The sequence below is a fragment of the Typopeltis vanoorti genome, chromosome 6, assembly GCF_054136105.1.
Source record: "Typopeltis vanoorti isolate ZY-2024b chromosome 6, IOZ_Tvanoo_1.0, whole genome shotgun sequence".
NCBI classification, from domain to species: domain Eukaryota; kingdom Metazoa; phylum Arthropoda; class Arachnida; order Uropygi; family Thelyphonidae; genus Typopeltis; species Typopeltis vanoorti.
Genome location: NC_143554.1, coordinates 88,867,220 through 88,887,472, shown reverse-complemented (window position 1 = coordinate 88,887,472; position 20,253 = coordinate 88,867,220). Strand labels below are relative to the sequence as shown.

At 34.0% G+C, this 20,253-nt stretch overlaps 1 protein-coding gene across 2 annotated transcripts in view; it reads left to right on the top strand.

The window, feature by feature from the left end:
• The first annotated feature begins 289 nt into the window (after positions 1-289).
• The window catches only part of Ostgamma (oligosaccharide transferase gamma subunit), a 98,186-nt gene continuing 78,222 nt past the window's right edge, over positions 290-20,253 (top strand). For both annotated transcript variants that reach the window (XM_090395006.1, XM_090395005.1), the window contains exons 1-3: positions 290-383; positions 7,673-7,845; positions 14,965-15,082. In XM_090395006.1, the coding sequence (XP_090251132.1) occupies positions 291-383; positions 7,673-7,845; positions 14,965-15,082 (384 nt within the window). In that variant the 5' untranslated portion in view covers position 290. The remainder of the gene's footprint in view (positions 384-7,672; positions 7,846-14,964; positions 15,083-20,253) is intronic.

Below are 20,253 nucleotides of genomic sequence, written 5' to 3'. Positions count from 1 at the left end.
AAAATATTATTTTCACACTTCGCTATAAAACCGTATTGTATATTTGTGTTTTATTTAATAGTTTTCGATGTCACGATGAAAGGTTCTTGTCTTTATATCCATTGAAAATTATATATTTGTGTTTTATTTTAATAGTTTTCGATGTCACGATGAAAGGTTCTTGTCTTTATATCCATTGAAAATTATATTTTAATTTTCAACATTTTTACTATGTTTTTAGACATTGTTTTATGATTTTGGATCGCTAGATGTCAGGATTATCTATTTTCGCCGCTAGAAACGTGTTTGTTATGATGGCAGTTATGGTAAAGTGTAATGGTTTTGTAGTTGCTTTTTTGGCTTTCATTTTCATTTGCTTTACTTTGTGCAATGGGAAAAAAGAAGTAAGATTTTTAGCATATATATTCTTCTGTTTATTGCTTTCATTTGGTTTTACAAATATGTAGATATTAAGGAAATTGTATTCACTAATTAATTCCTTCGACTGTTGAATGCGGTTGCAATATACTCTTGCTGCCACGTCATGTTTATATTTATTAGCGCACCTACTTTCTGTTTTAGATGCTTTCAATTACTGTTAATTAGCTATCGAATAGATTATTCGTCTTGTTAGATTAATAATATTAAAAGATACCCAGTTAATTGTTGATAATCGATAACTCAAAAATATAAGCAGTGAATTGATTTGTCAATAACACCACTATTTATTTAAAATGTTTACCAGTACAGTTTAGTAGCATAGAAGATTCATATATGTCAGATATATAAATTACTATGCAGCAGTAACAATAAGAAAATAATATGCTTGTGGATATATTTGAATGTATTTGAGAAATACATTCAAAAAATATATTTGAGAAACTATCTGATATGATCAGACTTGCGTGTTTAGTTTTTAATCACCCTACCTGCCTTGAGTATACATCCAGAATCAGATGGATGCGAAGTGTCCATTGGAGTCACTACAATCTTTGGATATTATACAAATAATATCGATACGAAGCGTATATTTTTGATATGTTTTATCCGTTTGGACAGTTAATAACCAAATTTTTTTTAACCATATGGCTGGCTGTGGGCTCTGTTGCTCTGTATATATGAAAATGAAGGTATTGTAAATAATTTTGTCAGTGTTGCTGATTGTCTTCCCTCTACTTCATCACTGAATGATGAACACAGATGAATATTATATCAAAATGCAAATACATTTTCTTTAATGTTCCAATGTAATATATATGAAGAGTGCCTGTTGATGTGCATTAAATTGATAGCATGTAAATCTATATTCAAAACTTTGTCTAGTGATAAAAACAGTCTCTCAAAAAAACCAATTTCTCATAAAGTAGCAAGAGGTGTAATTTAAATTTTTTTATTTTTTATTATTTTTTTTTATAATGTTTCAGGCTGACTGAAACTTCCCACCCACCACTCATACACACAAAAGAATATGGATAGTTGTCAAAAAAAAAAAAAAAGTATTAATCCCAGGAAAAGTGACAAGCAGTAGAATTTCAAACATGTCACAATTTTTTGTGGCAATCTCATATGGTTTGTTTTGCATCAGTACATTGGAATGGTAATGTACAGGTAATGTAAAATACCTACGTAAGATGATCAGTAGTGTATACTGAAATGGTTCAGGATTGCATTGCTTAGGGTTAATGTTTGGCACCTAAGGATATGTAGCAAATATAGCCTGTGAACTGGATTTATTCCTTGGTCATTGTCTGCTTTGTGGAAATTAAGTTTTGGAAATAAATTCTGACATTCATTTGAAACTGGAAAATTAAAGGGAATTATACAATAGCCCTCTCTCTGATAACTTAGTTCTAAGCACAATTATGTGACCCAGTGGACATTGTTAGTGACATCGGCAGAAATGAGATCATTGGAGTGATTGACTTACTGCCGGCGAAGATAGTAACAACTGCATGCCATATTTCAAAAACTGAAATGAACCAAGTAAAACAGAACAAAAAAAAAAAAAAAAAAAGCTACAAATTACACAACAAATTTAAACTGATAATAAAAATAACCCACCATCATTAAAATGCACACAATAAAAATGAATCTGATAAAAATAAAAAAAACACCACATTCACTTATAAAAGCAAGGGGGTGCCTTTGAGGGATGCCCACCGAATTTAAATGGTCTGGTTAGCTCTCTGAGGGGTGTCCCTTAGATAGCTAACCTGATAATTTAAATTCAGTGAAACAAACCATTCACCACAACACAAATAAAAAAAAAAAACACGAAAAAGAAAAAAAAAAAAACAGTACCAATAATGCAGGCACCAAGAACCAAACACATACTGTCCTCGAGAGCCAAGCTAAAGTACCCACTCATCCATCCATCTCACTCAAAAATACCAACCTATCCTACCTCCACTATCACATCCATCCACACATTCCACCTCGGAAACACACCCACTCATCCTACTTTCACTTCAGAAACACCCAACCATTCTGCCTGAAAAAACAAACACACCAACCTGCAGCCTCCAAAACACACACAATTCCCCCCCCCCCCCCATCAATCAGTGCACACATACCTAATGCTGCAAAGCCAAGGAAAGTTTTTTCACTTGTTTACAAAGTAAATCATGCTTGCCAAGAAATTATTATATGTAGGTATCTCCATGGAATCAGATGATTCATTGAAGGAGAAGACCCATTATCTATGATAATTGTTATTCATAATTACTTATCATACCTCTCCTTAAACTCATTCACTGATGAAGCACTCACAACCATCTCTGGTAACCCATTCCCTCATCATCTAAGCAAGGGTGTCAGAGCAACTGACTAACTACATTCATGCATAATTTTAATGGGTGACCTCTTGTTCTCACCCTTCCTGCCATGAAAAAAAAGGAGGTCTTCAGTGTCAGTCCTATAAAATCCCTTGAATGACTTATATGCTTCTATCATGTCTCCTTTTTTTTGCTTATCAGCTAGTTTTTGAAGCTTACAGACCTTCAGTTTATTTTCATAAGGAGCGTTCTGTGTGTTCTTAAACAACACATAATCTGATGTGCTGTTTTGGCTGCCTTGCAATATCCCTTCCAAACTTCAGTATTCTTGTTTATATTCTTGCTTAATTCTTGATCCAAGTATAAGCAAACAATGGATTAAACAAGAATATATTCTTATTTAATATAATTAAATAAGAATGTGATAAAGTATAATTTATATTGAAGTATATGGAGTTATGCTTATGTCAGGTACCTCCAGGAAAATTTAAATAGACTTTAGAGTGTGAAAGAAATAAGTGGAATTGCTTTAATGTTAGTAAATACAAAAGTTTTTGCTCTAAAGTGAATGCAGTGGTGTCGAGCCGGGTACTGTATTAGTGGAAGCGTGCTCCAGCAGGTGAATAAGATTCTAGATTGGGAGGTGATAGAAATTAGAGGGCTAAAGTTTAAAGGACACATTGCAGTTATTATAAAGACAGTATATTACATTGCTGCTGTGATAAGGAGAACACTGACAAGTAGGGATAATGTGGTGGTTACTGTATAAAGCACACTGGATGAAATAGTTTTCTTTGTGATGTGAAAACTGGAGCAGCTAGTTTCAATAAGGATTTATTAATTTATTTAAATTGGAGCAGCTAGTGATGAGTAAGTAAGGAAATACCAGCACCCTGAAACATCTGTTATCGGGAGAGGTTGAGAGAATATGAATTGCAGTTTGGTGGATAGCAAAAAAAAGAGGTGAGATGATAGGCATTTAAGTCAGCTGGAGATTTTACTTGATTAATACAGAAGAGAGTGTGTGTGTGTGTATAGGGAGCTAAAGGGTCTCTCATTACTTTATACAACTTCTAAGAATAGTCATTCTTGGAAGTTGTATAAAGGTGTGATGAAGAAAAGATCGAGGAGTAGATTTTTTAGAGACTAGCAGGTGAGTGGAATGCATTGCCAGAATATGTTGTGAATGCTAGCAGTCGAAACAAGTTTAAAGTTCAACATGATAGATATGTTGCTTGCTGAGTGCTATTTTCTACAATTAATCTGTTGACTCCATGAAGGCTTGGTATACTAATAATATAACTAAAAACTATAACTAAATTCTCATTACTATTTCCTTATTTTTCTGAAGTCAAATTGTCAAAAAAATCATCCAGTAACTGACAGTCTGAGGATATTTCTGAAATATGTGGTTTCATGCAGCCAAATTTGAGTTTGAGACAATTCTTCATTGCAGAGATCAATTCATGAATGAGTGTGATATTTATATGTGCTTCTATGAATTAAGCACATATAAGCAAAGTGTTATAGCACAAACAGCTAGACTTAAATGATTGTGATAGATCTGGATGTGATCTTTTTGTTCTGCAATCCTGAATTAAAGTAAATTTTTTCCAACAGAGTATCTGTAGCATGTTCAGCTGTATCTGAGTGATTGCATTATGAGAACTGGATGTAATCTTTCTGTTCTGATTCCTTATGCTAGCTGTCTTGCATTCTAGCTCTAATAAGCATGTTTACAATTGCAAGGTATACTGGGATCAATCTAAGAATTAGATCTGATTCTTTGAGAGCCGAAGTACATCAGTTTTCTGATGTCTGAGGCTTTTCACCTTTCTGAAGATTCCTTGAACACTATACTAATTGAGCAAACACACGACTAGCTTATCTTCAGATTTAATGGAATGAAATAATAAACACATCTTTAATAGTTCTATTTCATCTGTCAGAAAGACATCATCTGGGATACATTATAAAAATTTTAATAATACACAGAAACACACAACACTAATTGATTAATGTTATACTAGAAGTCCAAGATTTGAAGAGTGCCCACTATGTTGGTTGCTTTTGGATGGGGGGGGGGGTGATCTAAGAATTGCTGTTTCTCAAATCTTGGGAAGTTTCACACAACTGTATTTATTTAAATTTGACAACATCTGGAACAGAAAGAGGAGGGATTTGTTTCTTAGGAGATTGGATAAGAACAGCCAGCTTCATATATCAAAATAATATGATTCTTATAAGTATTTATTTTGTAATTAAGATCATTGGAGTTACAGAAGCAGTTTACTGCATTTTCCTTGCTGTGCATAGTGACTATGCTGAGTTGTGACTTAGCTTTCCACCAGATATCCATGCCAAATGCTGTGTCTACAAAGTTGGAACAAGACAGTATACAAATTCCATTTACAGAACTATGAAATAATTTCATTGCTAAAGGTTATTATTAAAGGTGCTGGCCATTGGCTGAGTGAGTAGTTTTTGTTTTCCTGCCTAGAAGTAGGGTTTATTTCCACCATGGCAAAAGTCTATAGGTGATGGCGATTTTTATCATTGAGACCACAATCCTGGTTATTGGTAGCGTGAAGTGGATTCTCAGATTATCTAACTTTTAGCAAATTCCCAGCACTGTCTTCATTCCCCCTTCCCCATCATATTTTTGAGTAGAGGTGATGAAGTCTGTATGTTCCATCTAGTTTTTAATGATATCTCAGAACTGTACATTGAAATGTAATATTATGGAAAAATTAAGTAAAACTCTGTGATACATGAAGCTTGTCTGTGTATCAATCAGAAACTACAGTACACTAATTAATATATATATTTTTTTACTTAAGTAGTAGTGCAAAAATGAATAGTCCAGTTATCTCTGCCTTTAAAAAGAAAGTTTAAAAAAAAAAGATATGTTATCATTTGGCACAGAAGTATAAATTTACTGATGTGCTGAAAGGGTCTTCACTGATCTGGTGTATTAAGGAGTAGAACTCTGTAAGGTATTCCATGATATCTTTTCCTGTATTCTTTTCCATTATATACTATTCTTTGATATCTCTCAGCCATCCCTTTATCACTGTAATCTTTGTATTCATCCTCATTTGCTTTCCTGAAAACTTGGATTCATCATTCTGTAAAATTGAAAAATTAGCTAGCGAACACAATTTGCCTCAGTTTAGTTGCCTCAGCCATAATGTCAACCCAACCCTTACTGTAATTTGTTATAATGTCCATCCGGTATCCTGTCAAATGATTGCAAAGTTCAGTAGTATCACGGTTTAGCCATTCCCCCTCACCCAACTAATCTATCACTTTGTTATAAGAAAGTGAGTAAATTACTGTGACAAGATCTCTAACAAAACTATGGTGTTCCAATACAATATCATATTCCTATTAACTTTTTTCTGAATTCTGGCCTTAATTTTTCAAATAGTAAATGTAGTCTTAACCACCACTTCTGAGATATTGGTCTATAAATTGCTGCTGCTGTCATATAGCCTCCTTTATATAATTTAATTATCTTTCTACTCCCTTTGGATCCTAGTCAGAAACACTGTCAGTTTTTTTTTTTTGTAATACATAGGCAGACATCCCATCAAATGCCCTGCCATAATTCACGTTGAGATTTTGTAATATCCTGAACATCTCCAGTTTGCCTGCCTCTATTTTCGCATCAGTCACAGCATTTCCACATGATCACTTGGTACTTCAAATATTTCTTTTGTTGCTATTACCTTCTTACTATCTATATTCATCTGTAACCATCTCCATTTAGAATCATGATCATATCATTTTAGTATTGATGTTTCCAAAGTTTGTGTAAGGTATTATGTGCAAGGTATCCAAGATATGGTCAGCAAGCTCTGACTGACCATGTTTATGGCAACGGATGTATTTTTTTTTATGTTCTTCTAGGCAGATGTTAGCAGCTCTCCTAGTTTGACCATAATATAAGCTGTAGGAACTTTGTAGACACCTGGGACAGCATGTTGAGAGGATGTGAGGAACAATTAATTTTTTGGTCTTTATGGCATTGTAGCTATTGGACTGGAAAGTCTTGCAAATAAAGGAGAGTTCAGCTGGTAAAGCCGTGGTAGAACAGATTGGAGAATCTATTAACAAGGGTTTTGATAACTGCATATTGTTGAGAGGGGAGATGGTGGGAAAGTTTGTGTATGTATTCACCTGTGCAGGTAGATTTTCTGTAAACTCAGAAAGAAAGAGTGCCATTGGGAAGAAGAGCGATTAGAATATTTAGAAAAGGCATGCTATTGTTATTTTCTTTTTCTGCAGTAAACTGGATTCTGGGGTGCTGTCTGTTGAGATGGTCTGAACTAGCCAATATCATCAATGTATCTTAGCCAGATAGAAGATTTGAGAATAGCAGTATCAAAAGCCTGTTTTTTCAAAATGCTCCATATAATAATTGGCTAGAGGTAGGGAGTGGGGAGCCGATTGGCTGTATTCTCAATCTGTTTAATGTCGTTTCCCTAATAATGTCTCAGTGACTGAGATGAAATATAGGAGGGATTAAATGTGTTGTTTAATTATTTATATGTGCTGTGTTTATTCCATTAAACCTTAAAATCAATACCATCAGTGTTCTGGTTCACAATAGTAGACCTTCCATTAATTACTGTAGTATAAATGGAACTATAGGAACAGAATTAAGGTCAAACTGTGTACTTTAGTATAGTATAAAGTTGGGCTTTAATTTTTTAAAGTCCAACTTTAAAAAAATTAATTGTTTTGGTCATTTAATTTTTTTAAATGACCAAATTTATGCCTTCTTTATTCATTATTCATTTGCATCAATCAGTGGTGCAGTTTTAATTTTGTTTTATAATGATTTTATTTATAAGTTTTGTTTTTTAAATGGCAGCAGATGCATTATTTAATGTCTATTATGATGTTACTTTAAGGCCCAAACCCTTGGAGAAAGAGTTCAGCAGTTAGCAGAACTGAGTTCCAAAAGACCCATTATTCGGCTCAATGGAGAAAAATTCCGCCAGTTTGTAAAAGTCTCTCCAAGAAATTATTCTTTTTTTATAATGTTGACAGCCCTTTCTCCACATCGTCAGTGTGTTGTATGTAGGTAAGTTTGATGCTAGGATGAACTTTTAAGATTCCTGTTAGTTTGCAGATGCAGTTATGATATATACTATACAAAGCTGAATGGTGTGAAACTTTCTACACAGTAAAATATCACTCATCTACTAACCTATTGCTCTCTGCATAATTATACAGTCACACGTGCACTATAGCAGAAAATTTGTTGTACAAATATTTAGTCTTGTATGTTGTAAGATGTCATCAATGTGAGCAAAGAACAGACGAACAGTAGAGCACGTGTTAAATGATAGTCCCTCTATACATGCAGTGGTTTGTTTTTTAAGTTAAATTATTGGACTGTAAATGATAATTAATAATAAATTGCTACAGTTGAAGATGGCAATTTCCTAAATTATGAGATGGTAAGCAGTCATTGCAATTAAGTTGCAGCGAAGTAGGCTTTCATCACTTTGTACACAGATTTTTGTAATAGTTTGATGTGTTTCAATTGTACCCCCTGGGTTACATTTTCAATTCCATTCTGTGCCAGGCCAGATTTGTACAGATTGATAAACCAGATGATGTTCAGAGATATGATTATTGATTGAGCTTCCTGCTTGTTTGTATTATGACAGCTTGCACAAACATGGTATTAGGTATACATCAGGCAGCAGCATCATTAGTGAAAGTTTCTTTTTAAGAGGATAACAGATTGTGAATTTGGATGATAAGTTTGATGATAGCTATGAGTTGGCTTTTTTTTTTTTTCATAATCTTTGTCACTCATTCAGAGACTCCCCTTGATGTATGGGAGTCGTGTGGAGTTTTGCTTCTTCTCGTGGTTGCTATCTAGGAACAGTGTTAATTACTTTTTGTCTTCTTGGGTTTTATCCATTGACTAAAGCTGTTTGTTTGATGGTTTCCAATTCTTGTTTGAGCAACCTCTCAGAGGAACAATTTTGTGTTCTCTGGATACTTGGTACTTTTTTTTTTTAAATACCAAGAGGAATTTCCTTTCTGAAGGTACATATCCAGTATTACTCAGATGAATCACTTCTTTACAAGATGCCATACCCATAATACCTTAGCTCGCCATCTCAAAAGTATGGTATGGAGAGCTGAGGTATTATGGGCATGGCATCTTGTATCCAGTTAGTTATTCACATTTGACATCACTGATGTCAAATGTGAAGTGACCATATATGGTCACTTCCATACCTCATAGGTGTTTTTTTTTTTTTTTTTTTTTTTTTTTTTTTTTTTTTTTTTGTTTGTTGGAAGTAAAGGATTCTGCAAGAAGAAGAAATAGGATCACAGATGCACTTTTCACACAGAGTTAGTAAGACAAATAATATGTTAACCTCTTAGCTATCCTCCTGTAATTCTAACCATTAATATTACTTGTAAACCTGGCTCGCCGCTAAATTAGGTTCTCCAGCCTGGTTGGCTGAGTGGTTAGCGTATCCACTCTCCAGCCAAAAGGCTACAGGTTCGAATCCTGCTGTGGGCATGGATGTTTGTGATTGTCTGTGAAAAATACTAGTAGTGGTGATGGGTGGTAGATGGCGTTGGTGTAGTTGGTGGATTGAGTGGCGGAGAAGAGCTGTAGAGTAGGTGCCCTCCCTCGATGAGTCTTTGGATTCCTTGGAGGCTTTACGTAATAATAATATGAGAACAAACTTTGAATAGTTCTCTGACAATTTTGATTACTTATCATAAACAATAAAATCATTTAAGTATTAAACACAGATGTGTATTAAGTGTTCTCTTTGATTAATTGGGACTAACAAAATGTTGCAGTAACTGAATTTAATGACTGGCAAGCAGCTAAACCAGTGTTTTTTCTCTTATATAAAATTAAATGTGGTTTCATGTTATTATTATAATGATGCAATATATAGGTGATGTTCTAATAAAGAATATGTAAAAAAATGCTTTCATGACTTCTCCTTTTCAAGAAAATATGTATATTAAAATTAAAAAAACTCTAAATTATAATGTGATTTATAATAAAGTAAAAATTTAACAAAAAACTTATTAACTTTCTTTAAATTCAAAAATTTTACCTATTTTTTTTTAGATCAGAAAATATGGTAAACATCTTCTACGTATCATTTCTACCAACACACACACACACAATCTTTTCACGTCTCTGCAAACCAACCTGTTCCCGAAAAAAGGAAGATAAGTTAGCCATCAAACTATTATCCCATTGCTCTCACCTCGGTCTTTAAAATAATGGAGGAGATCAACAACTAGCATCCTCATTACCTAGAGATCAATCAGTTAATTGCTGATTACCAATATGGATGTGACCATCTCATTCTACAGCAAACTTCCCTGCTAGGCTTTCCCACTTTTGGGCACTCGCCATAGAAAGATTTGGAGAAACTCATGTAGTTGCTCTTGATATTTCCAAGGCATTTGATTAAGTCAGTCACTGCAGTCTCCTTACAAAGGTACTGTCTGCCTGGTTAGCTTAGTGGCCATGCGCTTCACAACCATATGCCTGGGGAAGGAGTGTCCTAGGTTCGATTCCCATTGACGATGTGAGGAGCTTCAGCCATAGTCAAGTTAGCTGGTCTTTTGCCATGGACAGCAGGGTTTTCCCCCCAGTTTATCTGGGGTTTTTCATCCTACAAGCAGGCAAACCAGCCCCGTGAACACACATGGATACAGTCAGGAATACTTAAGACTCAATAATAATACAGTCAGGAATACTCCAGCTATAGGTCTGAATTGTCAGCTGTGCCAGTCCTGAGCCCAGATAAAAATGGGGGGGGGTTGAGGTGGTGCCATACCTCCCCATAAAAGGGGTTCACGGCCGTTGAATCACCATGCGAAATGAATGAATGAATGAACCCAGGTGCCCTCTTATGGTCCCTCCTACCTTTTGCAAGTAGATTGTTGCTTCCTTTCTGATCATTTATTGTGCATCATGGTGGATGCAAAAACCCTGGTTCCTCTCATCCTATTCTTCCATCAATGCCAGAGTCTAAGGTGGCTATGCTTTGGACTTTGGCATTGATACATTAGTGATCTTCTCTCAGACATTCAATCCTTTTCATAGCTTTTTGGATGCTGAATAGGCTATAGATGTGATGTTTCATGCTAGGATAAGTAGATGTCAAAACCAATCCAAGAACAAAGACTGATCATGAAGCAGAATGTTATTTATAATGAAGAAGAGTGAGGCACAGTTTTTCTTCTGGGAAATATGACAGGACTGTATTCTAGAAGCATTAAAATTCACTAAATTATTTTCATTCCACTTAAGAATGGCTAGGAGATTGGTGTTTAAGGCATTGTCCACAAGGAGATCTTAAAGCTTAAGACATCCAAGTACTATGATGTTTTATAAATGATAAAGAGGAATGGAGTGTAATGTCTTCAGAAAATTAATTTTGGACAGACCAAATTAATTTTGGTCTGTCCAAAAGGAAAGAGAGAAAGAATGCTTGATTGTATCCAGAAAAGAGCTGTCCACTTAATAATGACCCATTTTCTTTCTCTCTTTCCTTTTGGACAGACCAAAATTAATTTGGTCTTGGAACAGTCTTCTTCATGCTGTTTCTCCCCCAATAAATTTAACTCTCAACTCTTCAAGAATAATAGGCAGTATGAAATTGCACTTTTTAACTGAAAAATGAAAAATAAAATATCCCGTGTCTTGGAAAATCACAGTCAAGTAGATTTAACCTGATTTTGTTTTACTACATTCAAAAGAAAAATCACGTGCATATTCCAGCCACTAAATTAGAAACCTTTATGCAGATGTACATAAACATTATTTGCATATATACAAAATACTTGGTCACGTGTGTCATTATGTGTTCTTGGCAACTATTTAAGAATGCTGCTGTCAGTAATTGTCAATAGTGCTGATCACAATGGGAAAAACAAAAGATCTTTCAGAGTTCAATAAAGGGATTATTGGGGTGTCCGTCTGGCTGGAGCCAAGATTTTGAAAACAGTGGAGCTGACTGGTTTCTGAAAAAAGTGAGATATTCTGGATATTTACTCAATGGAAAAATAACCCATATTGCTTGTCTAAGAGGCATAACTGTTGTCCTAAGAAACTCTGTCAGGAATGAGATCTTCATTGTCTGGGCTTGTATGGACAAACAGAACTTACAACAGGAAGTTCTGTTTAGCCAGAACATTTAATGAAGACTGTTCCCAACCCATATTTCACCAAACTACGTGCACGGAATTGAAGAGGATCGGTATTGGCAGTTGCATGCTTATACGTAAACCACTCTATTAAGTAAAAGTTTTTAATTCAGTGGCCAGTGTGTGTTGTAGTAGTAGTAAGGCAGATATCACAGTAATCTCTATCTTGATAAGCAGAACCATTTTATTCACAAGAACAAGATATATATATACTTATTTCCTATAGAAACGATTTGCTTTTGATTTATTTATGACAAAACACACTAGTCATTGAATATCTAATTATAAATTGACTGTTTAGCAGACAACAAAAGAAAAATGCATTTGATTTTTGGCAAACTGATCATAATCTCTCTCTCTCTATCTCTCTCTCTCTCTCTCATGCAGATAAGCTCATTTGAGCCAAACATGAGGCAGATTCAGTAAAAAAAAATTCATTTGATCATGATTGATTAATAAGCAAATTATATATAATGGCTTTAAATAACATAGTATTATCAAAGAAGAAGATACATTTGGCGATTTCATCCACTGTTAATAAACAAAAGACAAATATATATATATATATATATATATATATATATATACATTTTTTGAAGTGTTCTTTATATTGTTAATTACTTAAGCATCAACTGTGAATGTAATAATTTTTATTATATTAGCATTTTATTTTCTTATATTAGGATTAAGGCAGTCCAAGATAACTGGATTCTCTGTTGACATGTTTGGTTTCTGCCTTCATTTATTATTATTAAGAGCCTCCCTCTATGAGTTCCTGACTCCAGGGAGTCAGGCACTCATAGAGGGAGGCTATTTTATTACAAATAGGAATATAAGAAATCAATGCTATATATAATGAACTCTTGATTAGCCATTGACTGATTAACAAGATTGTGGATTAATTGTGCCTCACAATTCAAAAACTATAAATTTTAATTTCTGTTCTACATATTGATAGGTACCTTATTTTGCTACAAGAAAACATTGTTTTTAACAATTTTCCACATGTAATGTTCTATATTCCAACTGTCCCTGTCAACTGCCATTATAAGGCAGTACATTGTGTACTGCAGATAGCAGAGGCAGATGACCCAAGTAACAAAAGCAGTTGCACACAGTTAATCAGTGCCATAGTACTTGTGCCTGTGTTGTGCATTAGTTTAGAATTATTTTGCTGTCTGGTGTAAAATTAATTTAAATCTTTTACCCATCACTAAAAAGAAAGAGTTCTAACAGTTGAACAAAAACTTTAGCACATAAATCAAAGGGCACTGCAGTGTTAACTTTGGTGAGAGAGTTAATCTATGAATAAACATTTCATGATTTAAGAAAGAAAAAAAAAAGTAATTGAATTTGCCAGTCTTTCTAATAGTACTTTCAGTATGTCAAAATGAAAAACGGTGAAGAAAGTTAATAAAAAATAAATAAAATCAATCATCTTTTTTTTTTTAAATGTATTTTATTCATAATTTTTTAATATACATGTATTAATGTCATATTATTATTATTATTATTTTTTTTTTTTTTTTGTCATTTTGTGGATTTATCAAGGATTCAGTTATCCAGAGAAGTTTATTTACAGGCATCCACAGTGAAGGAAATTGACGAAATTTCCTTCACCATGGAGAAAAAGAAAAAAAAAGTTGCCAATCTACTGTATATGTAAATCAGCAATTGGCAACTTTTTTTTTTCTTTTTTAAGGAAATTGACGAAACCAGAGACTTGGGAGTGTTAGTGGATAGGGAGTTAAAGTTTGGGGGGGGGGTATTCATAATTAAAGTGGCTAAAGCAGCTCATCAGATCACTTGGTTACTGATGAATACTTTGAAGAGCAGAGACAAGCAGGTTATTGTACCTCTTTATTGAACCTTGAGTGCATAGATCTGGGTGCCAGGGTTTCTTGATAATGAGGAGGTGGTAGAGAGGATCCAGAGGAGAGTGACCAATATGGTAGCTTATCTATGGAATGAACCTTATGAGAACAGGTTGAAGATTTGTTTGTTACAGAAACTGGTTGATAGATGGATATGGGTGCCATGACTGTGAATGAGTTCAAAACAAAGTGATAGATACTGTTCAAATGCTGAATAGTTCATGACATGATGTTTAGAGTCTCTCTCAATGAGTCTAAGGACTCCTTGGAGTAGCCCTTAATAATAATAATAATATTCCTCAATTTGTTTTGCCTGCCACAAAATAAAGACAAATTGGTAGAACACCAAAATGGAGCAAAATTATTAAAATGTGTTGCAAGTGGAATGGATGGAGATATGCAAGTGGAATGGCTGAATAGTTCTTGATATAAGGTTTAGGGCCTCTCTCGATGAGTCTAAGGACTCCTTGGAGTAGCCCTTAATAATAATAATATTCCTCAATTTGTTTTGCCTGCCACAAAATAAAGACAAACTGGTAGAACACCAAAATGGAGCAAAATTATTAAAATGTGCTGCAAGTGGAATGGATGGAGATGTGCAATCCAAAAGGAAACTCCTCCCCTTAGTATTTATTTTTTCATAGAAAAATGGTGGAAGCAAATAATTTTTTCTTCTCTTATATATTTGCATTTCTGCTGATATTACAGCCACAATTGACTAGTTATCAATCCCTGATATAAATGAATATTATGAAAAGAGTACTATGCACTATATGCAGATCAGATCCATTCTATACTTGCATTTATTGTATAAATGCTGTCCATTATTCCTGTACAATTCTGAAATAAATGTTAAACATTGGAAATCAGTATGCATAAATGAAAATAAGAAATAAACAAATTAGAGCATCAGTAAATAGCAGCATTATACTTTTTCATTTTAATCTTATTGTATTTGATATTTTACTTTGATAGGATAATCATAGCAGAAGTGTAAAATTGTCACAGTGTAGTAAATTTAATTATTATATAACTGATTGAACTTATTTAATTATTATAAACTAAACTATATTAATCACTGACTTTCATTATTAATTGTATTTTTATAAAAATAGGCACGCACATGATGAATTTCAGATTGTGGCCAGTTCATGGCGATATTCTCAAATGCATTCTAATAAACTATTTTTCGGAATGGTCGACTTTGATGAAGGATCAGATGTTTTTGCTTCAGTGAGTATCTATAGTGTCTTCTAGAAAGAACTGTTTTTTTTTTTTTTACCTTGCTATTAATGCTGTTGTATATGCCACACATGCATGGCCCTTTTATCAGTTACACTGTGTGTGTGTGTGTGTGTGTTGGGGGGGTGGCAATGATCTGATTCCTAAATGCAGAACTAAGGTCAGCGATTAGAGCTTCAGATACATAGCATTTAAATTGTCTAATTGGAGGTTCAATAATAACTGCACATTTAAAAAAAATAATCTGTTTTGTCCATTTGGAATTGCAGTGATTAAGATGTTCCATGATTTTTTGTATTAAATTATGATATGGATGACTTGTTATCCATATTATTTTATCCTGTAGTGAAAAGGTTAACACCTTTTCACTACAGGGTGCTTAAGGGGGTCAAAGCTGTATAACTGAGAGAAGACCTCCACATAGCCTTTAAAAGAATGCGGAGAACCGACCAGGTCTTCTGACCTAATATCCAATCCTCACCTTCTCGTGGTACATGCATCTGGATACTAAACAAACGAGGATGGGCTGACAATTTGGGATTTAGCCAACCAAATTGTATTCTTATTGGCTTAAACCATAATGGAGCAGGATTATAGAATAGCAATTTGGTATATGAATATCTGTTGTGAACAAGTTGTTGGAGTAGAGTTTGTTGTTCTTCAGTAAGTTTTTCTTCATCTCTTCTTATAGGGACTTCCCTTTTTTGTGAGTGTATGTATGTATAATACCTAGTTTTTTTGACACAGTGTGAAGAAGGTGAATGTAGGTAATGACCTGTAGGAGTGGGCTTGTGATATACACCAAGTGAAAAGCTTTTTCAGTTTTTTTTTTTTTTTGGTAATTAAAACATCTAGGAAGGTAGTTCCAAAGTAAATTTGATTTTTTGGTAGAATGGGTTGATAGATAAAAGAAAATTGTAAATAATCTGGAAATAAAGTGCTGCTGATTTACATGATTACAATAGTTAGAGCCAAGTTCATAGTTTGGTCATCACAATTGCAGATGTCTGAAGTGGTATATCACTATGAGAATAAGCCAGGAATGGCCTATTCTCATAATTTTTTTTTTTTTTTTTTTTTTTTTTTTTTTGTGTGTGTAATTGTTGTAGAAGGTTAGCATAGCTGTTGATTTGTTATTTGGTCCTTTAGAAGATAAGCAATCATTATCCCAAAAGACTGTTGGCATGACTACTAGCCAATGGCACTTCCTTTACCCTCCTTGTAGGTGGAGATTTGGGTTGTTTCATCTCTAGTTTGTAGTAGTATATTCAAATCTCATCAGTAATCACAAATCATCTTCTCAGAAAATTAATGTTTTCTTCATAAAACACTAAAAAAACCCTCTATCAAAATTGACATTGAATGCATTTTTGTTCCATGTCAAGAAACATGGGGCCCACCTTGCAGATACTTTTGACATACCCCAGTACTTGAACTAGAATATTGTATAGCCATTCAGCCGAGATGCTCATAACCTCACCAATCTCATGCACTGGAAGATGACCCTTATAGTCATCTACTGTAAGAGCTCATCTTCCATGCTTTCTCAGCCCACATTTAGCTAGAGCTACCCACTTTATTTTTACTGTTAAGAATGAATGAATGATCAGATTATCCTAAAGTATTATCCCTGTCGGTTATAATTTCATTTGGGTTCATACCTTTCTTTATGAAATATTTGATGGCCACACAATGCTCAGTATTTTCTATTTTAAAAAAGCGCTCAACCCACTTCAATGGGCTACTGAACAAAAACTACTTAACAGATGATTATGGCATTTCTCATATGTTCATAATTCTAATGATTAAAGATTAGTATGCCAAAACAATTTTGGCAACTCAGATGGCTATCTCTGTTATTCAGGCCACAAACCTTTCAGACAATCCTCGTGCTCTTAAATAAATTACGTACAAATTTGCAAGATTGCTTGATTAAATTGAATAATTGCTGTAATAAATTTGAACTGAAAATCACCAGTAAAAAGACAGGCCATGAAAATAGCAGGAGTATTGAAAACATCAGCTACATCTCTAGTATGGTGATGCAACTGATGAATACAGAACTGGATACAGCTAAATGCAAATCAGTTTTTACTTATGGATTTGAGAGCTGTGTTAGAAGCAAAACACTTGACAAGGACTAGAAACCACAGATATGAAAGTTTTGAGGAAAAATTAGAGGAGTGTAAAGGTGGCACCTATGATAGAATCACATTAAAAATGTAGATACTAGGAACTTGACATTGTTAGCATTCAGGAATGTGTGAGCAGAGATAATCTCAGATGGTATAGTATAGTCACTTAAACAGAATTGTAGATGAAAGATTAGTAAAGTACGTATGTTTGATGTCAGGATGGTAGGGAAAAGACCCAGAGGAAGGTCATGATCTAGATAGATACATGCAGTTAGAAGATTGAAATATAGATCTGATATTGCACTCCTGATAGACTAATTTGCTGAAAAATTGTCAATATGAAGTTAGTAATAATATACATTTTTCATGTTTTATTGCAGTAGTATCACACCGTAGGAATTTGTTGATGATGATAACTGTTTTAATAATAATTGTCTTTGTTATATAAGAACTGTCATTCTTTGTATTAGATGGCTGTAGTAAGTTTTTTGTCTATGAATATTCTTTCTGTTATAGGAAAGTAGGACTGTTTTATTTCTTTAGTTGAATTAAGTATCTCCATAACACAATTGGAAGAATAATGGTACATTGCACCCTTCGATTGTAAAAGGCCTACGTTTGATTCTTGTCATGACGAGAGAAATGTTTATATGAGATTTTTTCAATTGAAGATGAGTTAGTTGATCTCAGATAGAGGTAGCAGGGTTTTTTCCCACCTGGAAACTTGGGTTTTTCATCCTGCATATAGACAAATTAGTCTTCAGAACCTGCACAATTTCCAGACAAAAAAATACTAGTGGTGGTGGGCAGTAGATGGTGTTGGTGTAGTTGCGGTTTGCCATAGTTGGTGGATTGAGTGGTGGAGACGGAAAGTTGTAGAGTAGGTGCCCTCCCTCGATGAGTCTTTAAGACTCCTTAAAGATGTCATTGAATAATAATAATTATTATTATTCTCTCTTTTATTAAAGGAAAGGAGAGTGAAAAAACTTTAAACTGATAATTCAGTACATGAAATGATATAATAACTTATCTGCTCTACTTAATCTGTTCATTAAGAACAGACTGTTGTTACTTGAATTTTTTATGAAATGCAGTTTACAATTAATTAATGTCAATTAATTCTTGGTTTATGTTTTTCGACATTATGAATTTAATTATTAAAATTAGTTGCTCAACAAATTTTTGTTTTGATAAATTTTTAATTTGTAAGGAAGTGTGTGAGTGCATTGCTAATTAATGGTTTAGTAATTTGTGTATGTTTCACCAATCAGTTTGTATATAATTACTGTAAATAATATTTGATTAACTTATTTATTTGGATATGCTTGCAGTAATTTTTGACTACAGCTAGAGTAATTAAGATAAGATTTCATTATATTCAGATGAATATTTGAGTCTGAGATCAGCAGTAGCACTTCCTAAGGATAAACCTGGTTAGCATTTTGTGCATTTAAAAATATAATGCACAGAAATGAATCATCAGAACCAGATAGCGTTGTGTGGGAGAGATACTGCAAAAACCACAATTTGAGGAACTGGATGTTTTTTCTCCATATGCAGTAGGGAACAAATTATCTGAACAAGCCAAATTTTCATCGTTTTTGGTTTTGGTTTTAGTTCACTATTTTGGTTGAGTGCTGCATGCTTGAACTCTCTACAATATTTATTAATAGTGTTTTGGCATTTTTAATAGTGCAAACAAGTTGACATTTGTAGTGGTTTATTCATTTTGTGTAGCTATAAAATGGATACATCGCCAAGAAAGTCTTCAAAAATCTGTACTCTTTCTCAGCTCAAATCCATGACTCAAAAACAAACACCACACGCATTGCCAATGAGTGTGTTGTTCGTTTGGGTACTGTTATACACTTTTAAAGGTTTAGGGAGGCAGGTACCTTTTTTCCTAACAGAAAAGGAGAATGTGGGCAAAAAAGGAAAACTGCACTTACTAGTTAAGAAAAGCAAAATGAGTCTAAGATGGTCTGCTGTAGACTTAGAGACTTGGCAGCTAGTAAGATTAATGTTTCTGACATGACAGTCTCTTGAAGATTGTTGGAAGCAAGGAAGACTACCCACAGACCAAAAAAGAAACAACAGTTGATGAAGACTATACAGAAAAAGAGGCTCCAGTGGGAAAAAGTATACAAAGATGGGACTATTGAGAAGTGGAAAGTCATATTCTTAGATGAGAGCTATTTCTTTGTCGAGGGATAGTGAGTACCCAATGTTTGCAAATCAGCAGCTGAGAAGACCTCTCCTTCCCACCTTCAGCAAGCCCTAAACACCCAGATAAAAAGATGTTCTCTGGTTGTTTTACACATGATGGTCCAGGATCACTTGTGCCTGTTGATGGTATGATGAAAAGTGATCAATACATAAAAATATTGGAGAAAAGAGTGGTCCCACAGAAAGACAAAGGTCTCATCTTTCAACAGGATCTCACTCCATGCCACAGTTGCAAAAAGTGATCATTTTTGAGAGTTCCTCAAAAATCACAACACCTAATTGCTTCAGTGACCAGGTACCTCTCCTGATATTAACCCAATAGAAAATTTGTGGGCCATGGTGAAAAAGAGACATGGGAAATTAAATTGTGTTCCAAAGGATAACTTAATTCAGTCCATTATAAAAGTATGGTTTCAAGATGCAGAAATAAGAAAAATGTGTTCTACGTTGGTAGAATCCATGCCTAAGCGAATTAATGAACTTATTAAGAACAGAGGAGCACATATAAATTATTAACAAAAGTTGGAGTTTAATTTTTTGTACTTATTTTCTTGTGAAATTAAAATTTTTCTTTAAAATGTGAGTGTCCAGATTAATTTGTTTGCTACTGTATGTCTTTGCAAAGAATTCATCACTTCAAATTCTGTTTTCCCAGTTTCACCTTCTTTCAAACAACAGAAGAAATGAAACTACATTTGTGAGTGGAGAGGAGTGTGGGTGGGGGGAGAATAACTCTCCAAAACCTTCCAGATCCATGATTTCACTTCAAATTATTGGTTATTTTTCCCCATTACTAATCTT